This window comes from Cryptotermes secundus, unplaced genomic scaffold (assembly GCF_002891405.2).
Source record: "Cryptotermes secundus unplaced genomic scaffold, Csec_1.0 scaffold196, whole genome shotgun sequence".
Lineage (NCBI taxonomy): Eukaryota > Metazoa > Arthropoda > Insecta > Blattodea > Kalotermitidae > Cryptotermes > Cryptotermes secundus.
In genome coordinates, this window is record NW_019735556.1 from 325,172 (window position 1) to 345,946 (window position 20,775).

At 40.3% G+C, this 20,775-nt stretch overlaps 1 protein-coding gene across 1 annotated transcript in view; it reads right to left on the minus strand.

Moving 5' to 3' along the window:
- Positions 1 to 20,775, minus strand: part of LOC111869538 (flocculation protein FLO11) — a 202,806-nt gene that overhangs the window by 9,669 nt on the left and 172,362 nt on the right. The window contains exons 4-5 of the mRNA XM_023861154.2: positions 6,678 to 6,887; positions 5,153 to 5,862 (exon numbers count right to left, since the gene is read on the minus strand). Of these exons, the coding sequence (XP_023716922.1) occupies positions 5,153 to 5,862; positions 6,678 to 6,887 (920 nt within the window). The remainder of the gene's footprint in view (positions 1 to 5,152; positions 5,863 to 6,677; positions 6,888 to 20,775) is intronic.

Genomic DNA, 20,775 nt, shown 5'->3' on the forward strand with positions numbered 1-20,775 from the left:
TAGGTGGCGGCCTTGCGACGGGCTGATCCTCGTCCAAGGAGTCCCACCGTCTCTGAAGATGACTACGAAATTGAAGAAGAGGTCAGGTGCCAATAGAGGGCTGTAGACACATTGATGAATGAATGAATGAATGAATGAATGAATGAATGAATGACATTGCCAAGTATCTTGTAAGAAGTTATTGTTGCCCATTTAGACGTTTGTCATCAGAGAATGAAGAAACCCATTAAGTTACTCAGGCGGAGTATCTAGGTCCAGAATCGAACCATAGACCACCTAAATCCGAGACAATACTAATCTCCAAAATGTCAGTTTGTTAAAACAAGAATGATTGGATGCACTTCTCAATTTGAGCTTCATGTAACACTGATTTAAATCTAAACAAATTTACCATCAGATAGAGTACAGTGTTAGATAAAAATTAAGATTTTTTTAAGTCTACGGAATAATTTCGAAATCAACTAATACACCCAGACATATATTATCCCTCCATTGTGAGGCAGTTTTTGGAAATGACGGATAAAGCGTTGGCCTTCTGTTCGGCAACAACCCAAAACTAGTTGAGGACACGTGGTTGTTACCTCGACCTGGAACATGATTGTGAACTTTGCTGTCTGAGTACATTGATACCGGAGAGAGGGATTCTGGAGTGAGTTGGGGAGAAGACTGAGTGAAGAGAACATTCTTCTGGGATATGCAGTCCGGTAGAAGTTCACGGACGTTTCGGAGGAATACACTGCCTCGATATTCAGGTGCTGCCTGCTTCTCGCTATTTCCTTGATTGGTTTACAGGATCACCCTGCAGATATATATACGTATCACTAGCTGTATTGTCCCCTTGGGCCCTAGCCTCTGATTTTCAGTTTCATGATCATTTTACAGACGGTACGACTCCTTAGACGAACAATCAGCTCGTCGCAAGGCCTCTTCCTAAACACAGGACAACACAATCAGAATAAACACATACCAAACGTTCATGCCTTGTGTGGGATTCGAACCCACGATCCCGGCTTCCAAGCGAGCGAAGGTTACCGTGATCGGCCCACCATGAAAATAGAACAGCATATTTCTCTGAAACCTCTGTGAACTTCTGCCAGAGTAAAAACATGAGAGAAGACATCCCGACGTGAGAACCTCATATTCAGTTGTAGACTGGACGACTCGTTGACAACAGAAAAACCCCAGCCCTAACATCGGAAATCGAACCCGCAGACGGTAAGTTTACGTCCTCTATATTTAACCCAATAGTGCCCATATCGATTAGGTCGATGCTAAAAATAAAAATAATTCTATAATACTAATTTTTGCATATGTTGCTTTATAAGATCTTTATAGTTGCTTTATAACATATCCGTTAAGGTTGATACGAAATAAACTAGATAACTACGTATGAACATGATGTTTTACATAGGAAGGATAAAAAACAAAAAATCGAAAGGGATTTTTAAAGTAGAATCTATGAAGACAAAATACGCCAGGAAGTTCTAAGAACGTTTGCTGCATGCAGAGTTTCGAAAGGGATTAGAATGTAATTAATGAAATGAAAAGCAATTAAAAATATATTTAAGCATATATATTGAAGCATGACATTCATCTAATTAATATTTAAGAACTCTTTTTCTACGTCATATAAAACAATGGCTTGATTACAAAGATCAGTTGATTATTATTTTTTTCTTTTGGCACTACAGCCCCAGTGGGCCTAGGCCTATCTCCATTAACTTCTCCTTTCACTAATATTATTTAGGAATGTAATCAAAATGCTTTCTGAGTATATCTGAGGATCGTAGGAAACACACATAACGCGATCTGTGACTAATATGCAAGGTCTTCGAATTTTAAACCATATATTACACACAGATGCCACTGCACTTTCATGAGTAAATTAATTTTAAATGTTGCTTTGGTTCATTTTGCAAAGTGGAAGGCTTCTAAATGCTGTTTTGAAATCAAGAATTGCTGTGCGGGGAGATGTATATTATTGTGGGGAATTTTATAACTCACGAATACAATTCCTTACGTGATGTAATAATGTTGAAAAGCGAAATAGCTAATCTTGGGTGTTCGGGTAAGTTGATGACCCGGCTACTGCATAATAATTACGTCTCTGCTATTACAACATTAGGAACAGCAACGTATATCTTAGCGCAGAATATAGCTACCCAAGATTCATATTATCTTCAGGCACTTTCTGAGCCTCTCTTAGCTTCGCGCATGGATTCACCGCGTGTAACAAGACTTTAGGTAACTTTGTTTTGTATTTATGTGTACATCTCTCTTTTGCAACTGACGAAGGTCTCGTTTCTCAAAGCTATATACGTGATATTGTGTTCTGAAAATTCTGCCCCTAGCCTCTGTGTTGGGGAGCCATATTGTGTACATTGAAAAGTATGGAGGTCCCGTCTACACAGCTACTCAATTATATACAATTATATATATATATTTCGTTTATTTCACTACATGCTTCGGCCCAATTGGCCATTGTAAGGCTAGTTACACATTCATCGTCCACACAATTCTTGTTACTACATATTGGCCAATGTGTATAATTGTAATCTATGTCTCTATGTCTCAATAATTATTACGGTTTCACTAAAACTATTTATTTGTGGCCTTTATTAACACATACATTACAACCGTAAACAATGTTCATTGTTGATTAACAACAGTTAACTGAACAATAAACGTAGAACCAGCCTGATAATATGGAATAGCTAGTGAAATAGGTGAAGTGTATATAACTGATTTTGTACCTCGTTCAGTTGATGGAACCTTACACCTTGAACGTTTTCTCTTGTGATTGTTGTACGCAGCGGAAATAATTAGAAATTGATTGCTGAACAGTTAATAACACTGATAGTTTATTTTCCTTTTTCCCCCTTGGTTTGGTGCTGTATGCGCGATAAGAAACGGGGTCAATATTTGGACCATTAGCCTTAGCTGTTCATGTCCCCAATTTAACACCACATTCTTTAATCTCGCTACGTGTTTCGGTTCAATGGGCCATCTTCTGTTGATATATTGTAACGCTTATACACGCCGAAGCTTTAAACTATCAGTGTCCTTGAGTCCTGCATGTATGAAAATAGCATGAAGATGCAAAATGAACAGTTAAATAAAACATATGAAATGATCCCTGGCGATTATTTTGCTGTTCCTAAACAGTGACATGGCCGGTCACGGTAGCCGAGCGGTCTAAGGCATGCACTGTCTTCGCTCGCTCGGAAGCTGGGATCGTGGGTTCGAATCCCATTCAGGGCGTGGATGTTTGTGTGCGTTTTTCTGTGTTTGTGTACAGGTAGAGGCCTTGTGACAAGCTGATCACCCGCCCAAGGAGTCCTACCGTATGTCTAAGATCTAGTAAACCGAAGTGAAACGGAGAGTTTCATGGAGGTAGGCCTAGGCCCAAATGAGGGCTGTAGCGCCAATGAAAAAAAAACAGTGACATGTCTTAATTAGTAATTCTGACAGACAATTTACTGTTTGCGTATAATAGTTTTCGTGATGAAAGCGTTTCTATGTCCCATGAATTCAGCAGCTTTCGACCTTTATTGAAATATTCTTTAGTATTAGAACAAAGTTATTAAAATCGATAACTTAATAGATCATATTCACTGAATTAAATTTTTAAACTTGTGGGTTTGTATATTGCAAAGATGAGATCAGTTAACTCGGACTATATGCGTCAAAGTATTAAATGAAACTGAATAATGAATTGTAAAGGATTTGGAGAGAAGTTGTTGTTACATAATTTAAGGAGCTATCCAAGAATTTGCTTAGAGAGAATAAGGGAAAGTGCTAATAACCTCGGTTAAGATACTTGGTGTCATGGCCGAGATTCGAATAATTCTCCCTTTAGATACAGGCATGAGGAGATACCGCTTAAGCCAGCCTATGAGGTTTAAATACAGTGTACGGGAAACTGTCATATCCTGACGCCGTTACGGCAGCTGCTCACGTCATCCTAGCGAATACAAAAATGCAGTTTTCAAATTCAGGGTTGGTATAGTTGATTCTGTGATCCGTGTAGCAAGTTCTAGAGCAGAAGGAATTTCGGTGAGACCATTATCGTGGTTAATAATTATTATAAGAATAACATTAATTATTATATTTTCTTTTCCTTGGCACTACAGCCCCAGTGGGCCTAGGCCTACCTCCATGAACTTCTCCGTTCACTTCGGTTTTTCTAGATCTTACACGTTCGCTAGGACTCCTTGGGCGGGTGATCAACTCGTCGCAAGGCCTCTACCTGTACACAAACACAGAAAAACGCACACACACAAACTAAACATCCATGCCCTGAGTGGGATTCGAGCCCACGATCCCGGTTTCCAAGCGAGCGAAGACAGTACATGCCTTAGACCGCTCAGCTACCGTGACCGGCTTAATTATTAAATGCCAATTCAAATACTAAAAGTGATAAAATTCCTCGTGTTAAAATTGTATAGATGTATGAATATTATGAAATAGGCCATGTCCATCTCCTTCAAAAACATTGCTTAAAGAAAAAGGTAAAGCTATCCCTGTAACAGGCAGTGCTGGCCTATAGGGTTCTGAGATGTCGAGGCTGCCACATTTCCTAGAAAATCGGCTCACAATTGGCGGTGAGGTTGTCAGAATTACACGCCGTCCGCCCTTTACCCTGCAGGAAGATTCCTGGTACTCATTTCTGTTAGAGGCCGAGTCGACCCCATGGCCATAGTGCGGCTGGAAGGATTAGGTAAATTGAAAATTGCAATTACCTCATGGGAAATTAACCATTTATGATATTTCCGTCTCTTTCCGTTCCACTATATAATTTAACAAGCCTGCGTAATTGGTAATACTTCTGAGTCGTATTCTAAAGTGCCTGGTTCCTATCTCGGCCAGTACACCGACTATCCTTATTCAGGTTTTTCGTGGTCTTTCTTATCCCCTACAAGCAAATGCCCTGATGATATCTCAGAGCACTTATTTTCACATCATTTCCAAATTCATCATTCAGTGTCTTACATTCATTCGACTTTATGCAGGATGAATTACAATACTGACAGCATCGTTAAATACAAATAAATAAAACAGAACACGTGTAAGCTCTCCGGCTGATAAAAGGCATCATCATCGAAAAACATAATCATCGGTGATCTTGAATTCATGGAACAAATATGCTTACCTTATAGGTCTCATCTACGACCTCGGACGGTTGTCTAGACAAGAAGTCGTATTCTGGCTCCACGATGTTGTTGCCGGATAAGGCAGGCTCCTCGCTGCTAGACCTCACTTCCACCACACTCGAGAAAATGGTGGGCACTTCGTTGTGATGATCCTGGTGATTTTCCACCGCTGTCACTGAAGGCGGGATATCACCTCCGACAACCTCCACATGGCTGAACAAGATCTTCGACGGACTCGCCTTCACTTCTACCACGCTGCTTGGTCCTTTGTGTACCTCCACTTTTGCCGATGGTTCCTTCGCATTAGAAACAGCGGATGTACCGCCTCTAACTTCTACCTTACTGGAGAGCACAGACGATGTTCCCCCACGAATCTGAACTGCACTTGAAGAACCTCCCTTCATTTCAACAATACTGGACGGTCCCTGGTTAACATTCACCACACTCGACGGCGACCCACCTCCACGAACCTCAACTACGCTGGAGAATATGGTAGCAGGAGTCCCAGCCTTCACCTCAACATTTGATGTTAATCTCTTGTTGCTAGGAGCGTTTCCCGACTGAGAAGTAGAGCCTTTGTTTTCTGAAAATTTCCCTGTTGTTTTACTTGGTTTTATCTCTAATACTGGTGGCGCAGAAGTCGAAGTTAGTTTTATAGGTTTGGTTTCTATGGCTGAAGATGTGGCAGCGGCAGTTTTCTTGCCGCCATCTGCAGAGAGGAAAACAGTCATATAATGAGCAAATAATTGGTATGTTATGGTGCATAAATGACACAAAATCTTCTAAGATATAAAAGTTTGTGATGATGGTAAATTGTTACAATTAATATGTTGCTGGACATCATCCATCATCTTGTCTGTTCTTAAAAAACCGTCTAGTTTCTATTAAAAACACAACGTTTCGGGAAATGGAATCTGTCCCCGTCTTCAGGTAAAACCTACTCAGTTGAGTCCAATAGACAGAGCTAGCCCCTATCTCCGGACCTATGTACCAGGTCCATACTGGTTATGCAAATAAGATCTAAAAGTTTGTGATGATGGTAAATTGTTACAATTAATATGTTGCTGGACATTATGGAGACAGGGGCTAGCTCTGTCTATTGGACCCAACTGAGTAGGTTTTACCTGAAAACGGGGACAGATTCCAGTTCCCGAAACGTTGTGTTTTTAATAGAAACTAGACGGTTTTTTAGAACAGACAAAATGATGGATAATGTCCAGCAACATATTAATTGTAAAAAATCTTCTGTTTAGTTTGAACGCCTAAGTACCATGACGTATGTATTCTTCACATTTTACATTTTATTTCAAATACCCGAAGGCGGAAAATCCTGTTTTCTCTCCTTCCGACACCCGTGCCTGAGCTGATGTTACTCATTATTTCTTATAAGAAGACGTGAAGAAATGGGCACAATTTTAATACTAAAGTCTAGCAGAGAACTAAAGATTAGATAATTTTTCTCTCCCGTGTCAGAATTGGTATTTTTCGGACGATATGGCAATGACATTTATTTAACTTGCATACCTGCTAATGCACTCTGAGGAGAGAAGACCATTACGGTGTTGCCAATGGTTGTAGTGAAGTCAAGGAACCCATAGACAGTTTGTGTGAGAAGCTCCACCGCTTCATTCTGTTGCTGTTGAATCGTAACGGACTGCGCAGCCGCCACTTCTGGATTCACATACACGGGACCACCCGATGGCGTGTATACCGCGCCATTGCATCTGCACCACACTGCAACACAGTTATTAACATTAGATTCTGAGGACATCGACAGAAGAACGGCTCTAAAGAACTTGCGTCCCACATCTTTAGGTTATAAGGACGAGGCAGCCTTGTCTACTGAGCAACCCTAATCTTAAGCCAGACTGCACGGCGTCACATCCCAGAAGACAGTATTCTTCAGTCATTACAGCGAGAACTTTAAATCTTGTTGGAAAGATTATAGTAAACGGAAAAAGGTGGCAAGGGCATTTAGACGAGATTAGAATCAGTTCCGAAAGGTTGTGTATGTTATATATATACGTGTATATCACAAGATAAGCAATGTTCAATATGTTGGGGAAATGAGATTCGGCGAGAGAGCTGATCTATGAATTCTAACACACATACAACCAACAAACAAACTCCGTGGTTTTAGTCCGCAACCGAACTATACCGACCGAGCGACCGCCGCTTGTCGGTTATGTTAATGTCAACTTCAGCGGATAGAGGGTGTCGCGTCGTCAGCGCAACGAATCCCCACGGCCATTAATTTCGGTTTTCTAGACCGGAGCCGCTACTTTTCCATTCAAGCAGATCCTCAATTATCCTCACGAGGCGGATTCTAACACACATACTCTGTACAGAAAGCTATAATTAGGTTTTGTTTAATAATTATTAAGTTATGAATCCTGCTAGTCGTATAAGAAAGTCGAGATTAACGGCCGTGGGGATCCGTTGTGCTGACCACGCGACGCCCTCTATCCGCTAAAGCTGGCACTAACTTCGCCGACAAGCGGCGGTCGCTCGGTCGGTATAGTTCGTTTGTGGACTAAAGTCACGGAGTTTGTGTGCTAGTCGTATCAGCTAAGTAAACATCTGAAATTCTTTATGGACCATCTCATTTCAATACTATGCTTCATACAGGCCTACATATAATCAAATTATTTCATTCTGTTATTTTATTCTCTATTACTATTTATGTTCTTTTAAATTCGCTTAATTGGCTGATTGTGAAAATAACAGTGTTACCAACGAGATATGTCGCCTTCAACCGGTGTCTTTTCTCTGTACGTTTTTTGTGTTACATTATCACTGAGAAGAAACCTGTACTGCCATCTCTCAGCTATTTTACTTAACCAGTCTGCAGTATCTCGCAACTGGATCTATAAGGTTTATTTTTGCTGAATATCTCATCACGTAAAGTAAAACCTTCGGTCTGCTGCGACTGTGGCTCTTAAAAATGTAACAACAAGCGCTTATCTTATTGACACCTGTTTGATTTCTTGTATTATTGTAAAGTAAAGTCAGGGAGAAACCCGGTCACGGTAGCCGAGTGGTCTAAGGCATGCACTGTCTTCGCTCGCTCGGAAGCCGGGATCGTGGGTTCGAATCCCACTCAGGGCATGGATGTTTGTGTGCGTTTTTCTGTGTTTGTCTACAGGTAAAGGCCTTGTGACGAGCTGATCACTCGCCCAAGGAGTCCTACCGAATGTGTAAGATCTAGTAAACCGAAGTGAAACGGAGAGTTTCATGGCGGTAGGCCTAGGCCAAATTTGGGCTGTAGCGCCACAGAAAAAAATAAGTCAGGGAGAAAGTTGGGAGCGGTTACCAAACCCTTGGCGAAACAGATGCACTTTCAGTGGCAACAAATGTACCATGATCCTTAGTATTGACGTTTTCGTTATTTTTGTCCATGTATAATTGGAATATTTTCAACAAGGCGCAACTTTGTACCTACGGATACGTATACACTTGCTCCTGGTACAGCGTGATTAGGACAAAGTCGAAGAGTGGGATGTAACGAATTTTAATTTGTCAGAAGTCCACCAACGTTTCGGAGGAACATATCCACTTGAAAGGTTTTAAGACAAAATCAAGGAAGAAATCGGCTAGAAACAAGCCTTTTCTTGAAAATACTCATATATTTGGAAAACTTGTATACTTTAGAGTGGATAATGCCTTTCCATACTTGTATTTCACAATCATAAATAGATGTAGGTACATCTTTCTTACACCAGAACTCTACAGTCACAAGCGAGAATTTGGGTCGGCACAAGCGAAATATCAACAGATATCACGTCAAGAAACAAAAACCAACACAAAGCAAAGCCTAAATTACTACCTACACCAGAACTAAGCACAAAGGAGACAGTGAATGGTCCATCCATGCTCTTGACCCCTCACGTTCGTGCCCTAACACTCCTTGAAATAAAATCATGACGTCATACTCTTTCAACTCTATTGTTGTCACATATGTTCCTTGTATTATTAAAAATTTTGTATTGATGTACACGAATTATACTTAATCGCCTTCTGTTGTAGCCTTTGAATGCTGTTTTGTGAAAACGTGGAGCGCAGCTCCTTCTTCTCAAGGTTACGTTTTCAGACGAGACATTTACATGCCAGTACTTCAGTTACCATGAATATCTTTTGTAATTTTGACAGTATGAAGCACTATTTTGTTATTTTGTCTTAATAACCTTGATATTTTGTGTTAAGCATTTATCACGTGAGTAACTGAAAACTGTAAGCCTTTCGGGCACTTAACGTATCATATGTGATACTTTAAGTGCTTTTCACCAGCAGCCTGTTCAACCGAAAGTGTTCGAGTCGTTAGAATTGCTGCTTTGTTTTCACAGAGGTCTCGGTCTCAAATGTCAATCCGAAGGGCGAATATCTTGACTGAGACATTTCTCATATACCTCAGTCCTGTCAGATAAATGCAGGGCTAGGGCCAAAAATTGTATCAGCTTCCTTTCCAATTCATTTTCAGTTAGTCATTTCATGATATATATAATCCTGGAAATTGAAAGCATAATTGAATAGACTAAAAATAGACATACTTACTTACTCATGAAGCTGAGCCCTTCTTGAGGAGCCGCCAATTCTGCAGCTACTCAAGAATTTCCCAGCATTTTATGGAACCCGAAGGTTCATTACCGTGTTCACAAGAGCCCTCCACTGGTCCCTATCCTGAGCCAGATTTATCCAATCCATACCATCCCATGTATCTCTCTAAGATCCATTATAATATTGTCCACCCACCTACGCCTTGGTCTTCCCAGTGGTCTCTTTCCTTCTGGCTTTCCCACCAATATCCTATACGCATTCCTCGTCTCCCCCATTCGTGCTACATGACCTGCCCACCTCATCCTCCTTGACTTGATCATTCTAATTATACTTGGAGAAGAGTACAAGTTATGAAGCTCCTCATTATGCAGTTTTGTCCAACCTCCTGTGATTTCATCTCTCTTTGGTCCAAATATTCTCCTCAAAACCCTGTTCTCAAACACCCTGTCTATGTTCCTCCCTTAAAGTCAGAGACCAAACTTCACACCCATGCAGAACCAGAGGCAAAATTATAGTTTTGTATATTCTAATTTTTATGTTTTTGGACAACAGACGAGAAGACAAAAGGTTCTGGACTGAATGGTAGCAAGCATTACCCAAGTTCAATCGCGTGGGGCTAACAACTCCTCACCGTAAAAAATTAGTATATTACGAAAATGAAAAATAGACATAGATATTGTTAAAAAAAACTAGTTCTCGAGCTGAGGAATGTAGATCACTCAGAGAATTCAAAACTTGTATGATCTCTGAGTGTGATTATCTAATATCATTTTTATACAGCTCAGTTTCATGCGGTAGTATAGTTGGTTGAACCACTATGCTACAAGCCAGAAGGTCGCGGATTCAAGTCCTGATGAGGTCATTTGATTTTTTTCAATTGATCTAATCCTTCCAGCCGCACTATGGCCTTGGGGTCGACTCAGTCTCTAACAGAAATGAGTTCCAGGAATATTCTTGGGGGTAAAGGGCGGCCGGCGCGTTGAGCTGACAATCTTGCCGCCATCTATGAGGCGATTGTCTAGGTCTAGAAAATGTGGGAACCTCAACACCTCACAATCCTATGGGCCTCTACGGCCTGTTACAGGGATACCTTTACTTTTTACTTTACAATTTCATTATTATATTTACGTAATTTCTGGACGTTACATATTTCCCTACTCTTCCCGCCACATGGCTTGTTCAGATAATTGTATCCGTGAAAAAAGAACGTGAGATTTCATCAGAAGTAATTCCGTTAAGACAGATTTGAGGTTCTGACGGCTTGACAATGAAAAGTACTATTACCTGCTTCACTTCTAGTAGAAGTTTACTGGCTTTTCGGCTGTGATTATTGCCCACGTCCTCAGGGTTTAAATTTGAGCCAAGCAAACTACCAAGAAGAACGAACAAACAAGCACCGTCCTACTTATACTGAGCTACACAGTGTCAAAGAGAGAACAGAGTATCCTTCTAGTTTCCTTGAAGTGGAAGAATACTAATTAATCGAAAAAAAAACAGTTCACTAGTATCAGGTGTTATGTTCACAGTTGCTGAACACCGAGCACAAAACTGGATGGAATTTGGCCACCTTCTCCAAAAAGTTCAGACTTCGAATGTATATCAGATTTCCTGGTTATTTCTGCACATTGTTATTCTGGACATCCACAAAACGATTGGAGATACGGAACGTGAGCGGCTTCATCACGAATGTCGTATATAGAACGCACTCCAGAAGGCACTGTTCACAAACTCACATAAATTTCATTTGTTAGTTAGTGCAGTAGTCCAGAATGTACAATATAGTTCAGTACTGTTGTTATTATTCGGCTTTGTGTCCACAGATAAAGCTAACTTGGAAGGAATACAAATCTAACGATTTTTTTTCCTGAGATTTGATAATGAAGTTATGGATATGAAACCTAAATTAACCTAAATTATATTTAAAAATTTAGTAGATTCCTAACATAGATCGTACTGAATTCCTAATACAAATGTCAGTCACTTACTGCTGTTTCGACAACTAATTTCTGTTTATTCTGAGAATTCTGCGAAGTTCATTTGTAAATTGCGAGGTTAAAATTCATAGTTATTTAATATTGTCACGTATCCTGGTAACGCGACAAGTAATTAGTGTGTTCTCTGGATTTAAAAATCGATTTATTGGACGTTTACAAGCCGGATCTACAAATACTTATAACACTTCAAAACTTTACTTGTACAAAAACACAGATCTTCATCTTCAACACTTTCACTCTTAGATGCTCCTTGTAGAATTCGGTGAGGTCTGCACCCAATCTTCTCTGACTGAGCTTCTACTACTTGGCAGGACTCTTCAGTGTATCTTGTAGTCTATCTCTCCCTGAGGCAGGTTTTCGTCGAACCGTATAGAGATCACCTACTTCGCTTCTCTGTTTTTTTGTTGCCGTGTTGAGAGCACTTATCTGTTGTAACGGAAAATTTTCTGTATTTGTTGCCTAGGACTCGATGTCTCTGCCATGATCTCGGAGACGTGTTTCAATAAGCCGTTACTTAGCAATGGATTTACATATCATAATATTAAAGCTAGAAGTATATAAACTATTATATACTATATATGCTTTAAAGTGTTAATTTAATATCGTCGCTTCATGGCACAGGCAATCAGGCCTGTTCCGACTTGATATAATTCCATGTTTTTCAGGGTCTATCCTCGGTTTCAGAATCCTTTGGTTCGTGCTCAAGAAAGTTTACGAATATATTGGAAAAAAAAAACGTAATAGCACAGTCAGTATAAAATAGAATACATGAACAGGGCCAAAATTCAATAAACCATCTGAATGGAATTTGATTTGTCATGTAAGCATACAGGTATCGTGAAGAAGATGGTGAGGATTTTTCAAGAAAGAAAGGAAAACAGAGAGAGAGAAAGGGGGAAGTTAAGTACGTAGGGATAAAAGTAAGCAGTACTAAAATCTGGACCACAATCATTATTGAGAGGCTAAAATTCTGTGATTTGGTCAAATAGCTCCCTCAATTTTATGAAACTCAATGTTCGTTATAGTATTTAAAACAGAACACCACTGCTACCTGTCTCTAAATAACTAACTATTTAACTGTATGTAGCTGAGTCCTTCTTGAGAAGTAGCCACTTATGCAACTACTCAAGAATTTCGCAATATTTTATGGAACTCGAAGGTTCATTACCGTGGTCACAAGAGCCCTCCACTGGTCCCTATCCCGAGCCAGACCAATCTAGTCCATGCTACCCAATTCTGTCCCTCTAACATCTGTCTTAATATCATCGTCCCACCTACGTCTTGGTCTTCCTAGTGGACTCTTTCGTTCTGGCTTTCCAACCAAAAACCTATATGCATTCCTCTTCTCCCCATGCGTCCTACACACTCTGCCAATCTCACCCTCCTCGACTTCATCATTCTGAATATACTTGACGAAAAGTACAAGATATGAGGATTCCTCGTTATGCAGTTATGCAACGTCCTATAACAGTAGTCCCTCTCGGGGTCTAGTATTCTCCTCAGAGCCCTGTTATTCTCCACATGAATTCAGGCCTCAGCTTTATGTCTCATTTGATTAAATCACATTTTCGTATTTTCTTCCCATGTACCTCTAAGTCTCCACAATAGGCTCTTTACTTCCAATTTTCTCACTAAACTCTGATGCATCAAGTAATACTTTCGGTGTAAAATGTTATGTCCACTTGTGTTCAAACGGAAATGGCAGACGAGTCATGGGAGTGACCAGCAGGTTAAGCTCGTTTGTCCGTCTCTCCCGGAACAGAGGATATTAAATACGTCGGAAAACGTAACGTTTGCAATTAATCACTGCCACGTCACTGTCCAGTGTTTACAGCAAGAATTTGTCTTGACGTCACTGTTAAACGTTGCTGTCACTAATAATGGTCATTCAGTTTGTCATTTCGAAAATAATACCATTAATTACGACAGAAGAATTCTGGAGAAATTTAAAATTATAATTTCCATATCGGGAATGCGATGAATACAAGCACTCATGTCAAGAAAATGCGCAAAAATCATTCAAATCATTAAATAATAAAATGAAGAGGCAAGTTTAATTCCTATATTGTTTAAAATGCATATTGTGACTTGTATACCCATTGCTAGGCAACGACTCAGTAAACACTTTTCCGCTAAGCGTACGCGCGAAACAGAAAGACGTCCGTTGTTAGTTAACGAACCAGTGAACACACCTCCTTAACAATAGAGGTTTTGTTTTCTGTTTGATCCGTGCAGAGTGGTCATTAGGACGTATTCGGCAGCATAGAGCCGAATAGAACAGTAGTCGGGAGACTGAAGAGTCGAGTTTCAGGACTCCAGCCTGCCGGGTTATGATGAGCTTGGAATTGAATTGTTTTGACACTTGCAGAATAATTGTAAGAAAGGAACTAAACTGTGAAAGTAAGACTTCATGTGTTATTTGAAATTACGGTGAAACGATTGTAATCCGTTGCCAGGATATGACTAGTGAAGACCGAGTACCCTAGTGCGTGTGTAACGGTGAACTGTGAAGTGTGTAGAATAGCGGTAGCGCTCTAATTACGTGTAGTTCCGAGTTGTGAACGTATAAGGTTCAATAAATCCAATCATCCATCTGTTCGCAAGACTGTATTCTGTTTGACATATAAATGTGAAGGGTTTCATAAAAATGGGGAATTTCTAGACCAACTGAATAAGCATAAGTTTCAAGAAAGCCCCTGTACAATCGAAGGCGTTGTGTACCTATATACAGGATGATTCTAAATTATTGTCGTGCTTTCCGTGGTCTGTAAACGGAAACCCGGGCAATAATTTAGAATCTTTCGGTATTATATACATACATACATACATTACTTACATATATTACTTACTCATGGAGCTGAGCCCTTCTGGAGGAGCCGCCAATTCTGCAGCCACTCAAGAATTTCCCAGCATTTTATGGAACCCGAAGGTTCATTACCGTATTCACAAGAGCCCTCCACTGGTCCTTATCCTGAGCCAGATCAATCCAATCAATACAATCCCATCCTATATCTCTAAGATCCATTTTAATATTGTCCACCCACCTACATCTTGGTCTTCCCAGTGGTCTCTTTCCTTCTGTCTTCCCTCGCTCGGACGCTGGGATCGTGGGTTCGAACCCCACACAACACATGCATGTTTAGTATGCGTATGCGTATTCTGTGTTTGTGTTGCCCTGTGTGTAGGTAGCGGCCTTGCGACGGGCTGATCACTCATCCAAGGAGCCCTACCGACTGTGAAAGATGATTACTGAACTTAATAAGAACCCTGGACCCAGAATATGCTGGAAAAACCATTGAAAAAATCCTATAGGAAGTGTTGACTTTCCTATTTGACCTGTAGGTACTTATGTGGTGTTCAATTGAAATGGATATTTAATTGGCCAATCTAGTAATTCGCATTCACTGTCTTCGCTCGCTCGCAAGCCGGGATCGTGGGTTCGAATCTTACTCAGTGCATGGATGTTTGGTGTGCGTTTTTCTGTTTGTTTGTTTACAGGTAGAGGCCTTGCGACGAGCTGATCACCCACCCAAGGAGTCCTACCGAACGTCTAAGATATAGTAAACCAAAGTGAAACGGACAGTTTCATGGGGGTAGGCCTAGGCCCACGTTAGGGCTGTAGCGACAATGGGGAAAAAAAGGAATCTAGCAATTCAGTTTTTAAAGCGCGAAACCGGTCACCATCACATAACTTATTTAAGGTTAAGTTTGTTCCTAATTACAAGCACAAGTGAAGTGATAATACTGTCACGTGTTGGATATGTCAGGCGACAAATAACTTCACACCGTCAAGGGTGTAGCGGACATTTATTGTGCTTCGCCTCTACACTCACACACTTTACAATTATTACCACAAGCGATATCACAATTACTGTTTCAACTATATGCTGGACCCCAACTGACTCGTTCATACGTGTCTATCTAGCTCTGCGGACCGGATACCAGACACCGTTCCTCACGGTTCCGTTTCCGCTGTTCCGACAGTCCGTTGTTACGTAACGAGCCTTCTGTTGTCCATCTCCGGGGAAACGCGTTCGTTGTTTCGGCATTCTCTACGCAACGGCTCACTGTTATTTGGTCAAGGCGTTGTCAGGCAACAGCTCCGTAAACACGGGGCAACACGCAACAATAGAGGAAGCTGTGTTTTCTGTAGATGCGACCGACGCTCCAGTAGACTGGCTTGATAGCGATCACGTGATATATTTACTGTAGATCCATGTCCGTTCCGTGGCTATGCAAGTAAAAGTAACAGAATTCTTTCGGGGGTTTACGACTAGTAGTAGCAGCGGCAGAAGCACGCGAACAACAAGCAAGCAGTAAGCTTGAGGAGTACAGAAGAGTACATACAAGAAGTCAGCCTGTGAAGATTTAACTTGTGATTTGAAAACTTTATGTGTGCTATAGTGCAGTGGTGTTGAAAGTGTGTGACTTAGGAGACTGTTATAGTTCCTGTGTTATAAATCCGTGAAGACTAATGCAGATAGACTGAGGAGAGTAGCGTGGAGTAACTGTAAATTGAGTAAGTCAGCAATAGTGTAATAATTAATTGTAGTTACGACCTGGAGGTGCTTAATAAATCTAATTACAAATCTGAACCCCGTCTTTAGTCACGGTGACACGTGAGAATATTGTAGCATAAAACGTTGTAACTCAGGTCATTGCCGAAGGTTAATTTCAATGTTTCAGTTTCCTCTGAGTTTCGTTTACCTTTCATGTAGAACGCATCACATTTGCAGACTTACCATCCTTTAGCTGTAACCTCAAAGTAATCAGTTTATTGCAATCTAACACAAAATAAATATGCTTTATAATTAGTACGATATTATTTGCAGTTACGAAAGAATATTGCATAAACTTATATGACATAGCCTTTTTGTGATACAGGTCGGAACTGATCTTGTCTCGGACACGTGATATGTAAAGTCTAATTCGAATACACCCAATAATATCGAATCGCTGAGACCAAAGGTCGTGTTGTTCACAGATGGCAGCATTGATGATTAGAGGTACTGATTGATACAGGTATATGCTGAGTCATACCTTCACGAAGCATCATAATTTGGAGATTATGACCTTTCAAACGGAACGAAAGGTTACTCGTGTGTTCTTACAACAAAATGTTCTCACAGGCAACTATTCTTGAGAGAGATAAGACAGAGACAACAAAAATAAGTGCAAGTTTGATACTGAGATTTGAGATTCCGCAGTGAATACTAATACTACGGGATTTTTTTATGTGACTGTGTATAATGCGGTAGATAGACACCAGAATTACGGAGGAAGCTGCTATCTCCTTTTTTATGGAAGAAGCAGTTCTACCTTGACAGTACATTCCAACGAAATGTTAATACAGACATACCGGGTTGTTCTACGTTACATCTAAGAAGTTCGCAATATTACATGCAATAAAATGTTTGGGGCTATCGGTCCTACCGATTTGGAATAAAACTCAGATGTTTCAAAACCTATTTAATTCCATCATCAGTATTAAATTTGTTGATAGTTACGCACTGGTATAAATATAAAACTCCGTGGTTTTAGTCTGCAAGCGAACTAAACCGACGGAGCGACCGCCGCTTGTCGGCAAATTTAGTGCCAATTTTAGCGGATAGAGGGTGTTGCGTGGTCAACGCAACGGATTCCCATTGTCGTTAATCTCGGTTTTCTAAACCGGAGCCTCTGCTTTTCCATTTAAGTAGCTCTTCAATTATCCTCATGAGGCTGAGTGGACCCCGTTCTAGACACACTACTTCTCAGAAAAACTGGTAGCGCCGGGAATCGAAACCAGTACCTCTGGATCTGTAACCAGGAACTCTGACCACTAGACCACAGAGGCGGTCCTGGTTTAAATATACAGAGTGAAACTAAATTCGCGAACAAGCTCACCATAGCGTTATTTCTTGTTAGAAGAACATGTCGAAAATATTAGACAACATAATTCTAAGATACAAGTCAGAGTCACATGCAGTAACATTCTTCTCAATAGTGTTATTAGTGTAGATATAATTTAATATAACATCTTAAATCAATGGAACGTGAAAATGAAGACCGCATTATATTCAGTGGTAGACTGCTTTAATATAACAGTGAATTCATGGTTTGTTTAAGCGCAGTAAAATTCTTGCCCAACAGAATAATTTGCCATATGAGCTGCTTAAGTAGAAATTGCACAGTAGAGTTGGAAGTAAAGGTAAAGTAAAGTTGAGGCCGCGCCAGAGCTCAAGTGGTTAGTCCCCGGGTCTGCTCAAGTGCGATTTGTGGTGGACAAAGTGGCGCTGGGGCAGGTTTTCTCCGAGTACTTCGGTTTCCCCTGCCAATCTTCATTCTACCAGTTGCTCCACAATCACCCTGACCTATCATCTGGGGCTGGTACAATAGCCCAGAAGTGGCCGCAGTACAAGTGACTTAGTCCCACCCCACTAGCAATAAAAAAAAGTTAAGTAATTATTAGCTTATTAAAGCATCACGGCATGAAAACGTAAGGGTCAGTGCAGGTGTATTTTTACGGATTCTTATAATTTTACATAACTCCATCCAGTCAATCTCTGTTGTTTCTGATACGGTTTCAATTTCCTGGAATCTGAAATACATTCTCTTGTTTACTTAACGGAAAACAAAATATGACACTTTCATGTGTAGATACATCCTGATGCTACCGGACATGTTAATTCCGTCTATTTTTCAATTTGTTGTCCAATCGTAACGAATTTTCTTCTGTTTGTTGAAACATATGCTATATATATATTATATATATGAATTTCAGTTTCCACTGACATACGACCACGTCGGGAGGCGGGCCCTGTTGCATGAAAAACTGGCAAAAACATGAAACTATCGAATGTATACTATCTGGTGGTACTCGTGAAATAAATTTCTTTGCATCTAAAAATGGGTGAAGAAAACTCTGTTCATAATTTCTTACATATTTTTAATATTCTTGTCGAAAATCATCTGTGATTCACAACGCTTCAAAGACTCGCTAGGGGATACGCTATTTACCAACATTTAATGTGTCATGCAGGTTACGAATGCATTACGTTACAAAGAAGGTTCATTAACCGAAACGAATTTTCTCACCCATTAGACCGTGCACCACTCTGTATGCCTCAGTCCTCTCATTGTGTTAATCTTTCACGCTAGACTCTTGTCGTGTGCGCCTAGCATTAGTTGACTATGCCTCTCACAGATTTCCGCAACCATGAGCCTTACAATAAGCACATTAAACTTCTACTATAACACAGGATATTGCGCCATAAAATTTTATAGATGCTGCAAGATATCATTATTTCTCCCAAGGATTACTTCATAATATGCAGACGATAAAAAATTTTCATAAGAATTAAGCCCATTCTTTATATTAGCTTTAAACAATGAGGCATCGGAGTTTGGGTTTATATTACGCAGTAATAAGTAAGGCAGTAGTTGGATTAGTAAGATACTTTAATCCCTCAAGCTGTAATGAAAACTACTAAATTTTTTTGCCACTGTCATCAATGACACACGCCTAATAAGAAAGAAGGAAATATATTTATTCATTCATTCATCAATGACTTTACAGCCCTTTGTTGGGCCCTGGCCTCTTCTTTAGTTTCATAATCTCTTTTACACAGACGATAGGACTCCTTTGACGAGTGATCAGCCAATCGCAAGGTCTCTGTCTACACACAGCACAACACAAACATGGAACAAACGCAAACACAAACTTCCATGTCTCTGAGTGGGATTCGAACCCACGATCCTAACGTTCGAGCGAACGAAGACAGTTCGTGCTTTAGGCCTCGCGACCACTGTGATCGGCCAGGGAAGATAACCTCACTTAATTTTTCGGAAAAAACATGATATGTAGGAAAGTGACTCCTCATTTTTCTGATACGATGCGTCACTGCATTATTTTTACTCCATCCTCTATTTTCCTGATTGAAATAAATAATAATTTTATAAACTGTTTTACTGGTACTTATATTATTATTAGGCAATGTGAAAACGCAATAAGCATACTTAGAAGATGTCTGAAATTAATATAATGTTAAACCGATTTACACCATAGTAAGAAAGACAGAAAGTGAAATATTATCCAGTAAAGTTTCATATATGAAAAGGAAAATCGAAGTTAATGTATAGCGACCCCAGCATCCAGTATCAGAAATGCGAGAAAAAATTTAAACTTTAAAAATAAGATTGCTGCATCGTGATGTTTTATTTGACGATGAATGCCGCAAAATTTTTAGCGTATCCTCCCATTTTTTATATTTGGATTAACAGTTACAACGGGTGCTGAAAGAAGAGGCAATTAAACGTAGACAAAAATTTGAACATTGCAGCTAAATTTGACTTTTTTCTCTCATGACTTCAACCCATCACCTCAAGAAAGGTAATCACTAGTGTACACGAGGTCTGAGAATAAGTTCCCGAACTTGCCACCATGTGCTTGCTGTGGCAACAGCGGGCAGAAAACTCGGTATTATTTGATGATGTTGACATATCAGCGTTTCACAGCTATGTTGTTTTTTATCTATGGCATTCTCTTTCTGAGTGACGTTTATTATTGTCTGAATGTGTTTCTGTTTGTCGTCGCCGAGAATTACGGAGCTGGAATTGGTGCACTGTTTGTTTGGGAGCTTTTGCTAGTAAACAAGTAACTGTGCTGGAAGGCCCTCCCTATTCAACGGTTCTAGCTCCTCAATATTTTTTCTCTTCCGGAAAGTAAAGGAAATATTGAAAGGAAGGCATTTTGATGACACTTCATGACATCAGGAGTAATATGACGACAAGCGGCCTCCGTAGTCTAGGGGTAACGTTCCCACCTCATGACTCAAGGTACGCGGGTTCAAACCCGGCGGAGGTCGTGGAATTTTTAAGTGAGGAAAAATTCAGGGAACAAGTCCTCCGGGAGGGACTTTAAGCCGTGGGTCCCGTGTCGTAGATTTGCGGCAAGTAAAAGAACCTCATGCCTCTAGGAGGCCTCTGAGCTAAATTAGGCCAAAAAGTTTCCCGCCCAAATAGTTTCCAATGCCTCCGATAGATGGGGAAGTGTTAGGTACCACTGCCAGAGGATGGACGACCTCGCTGACAGA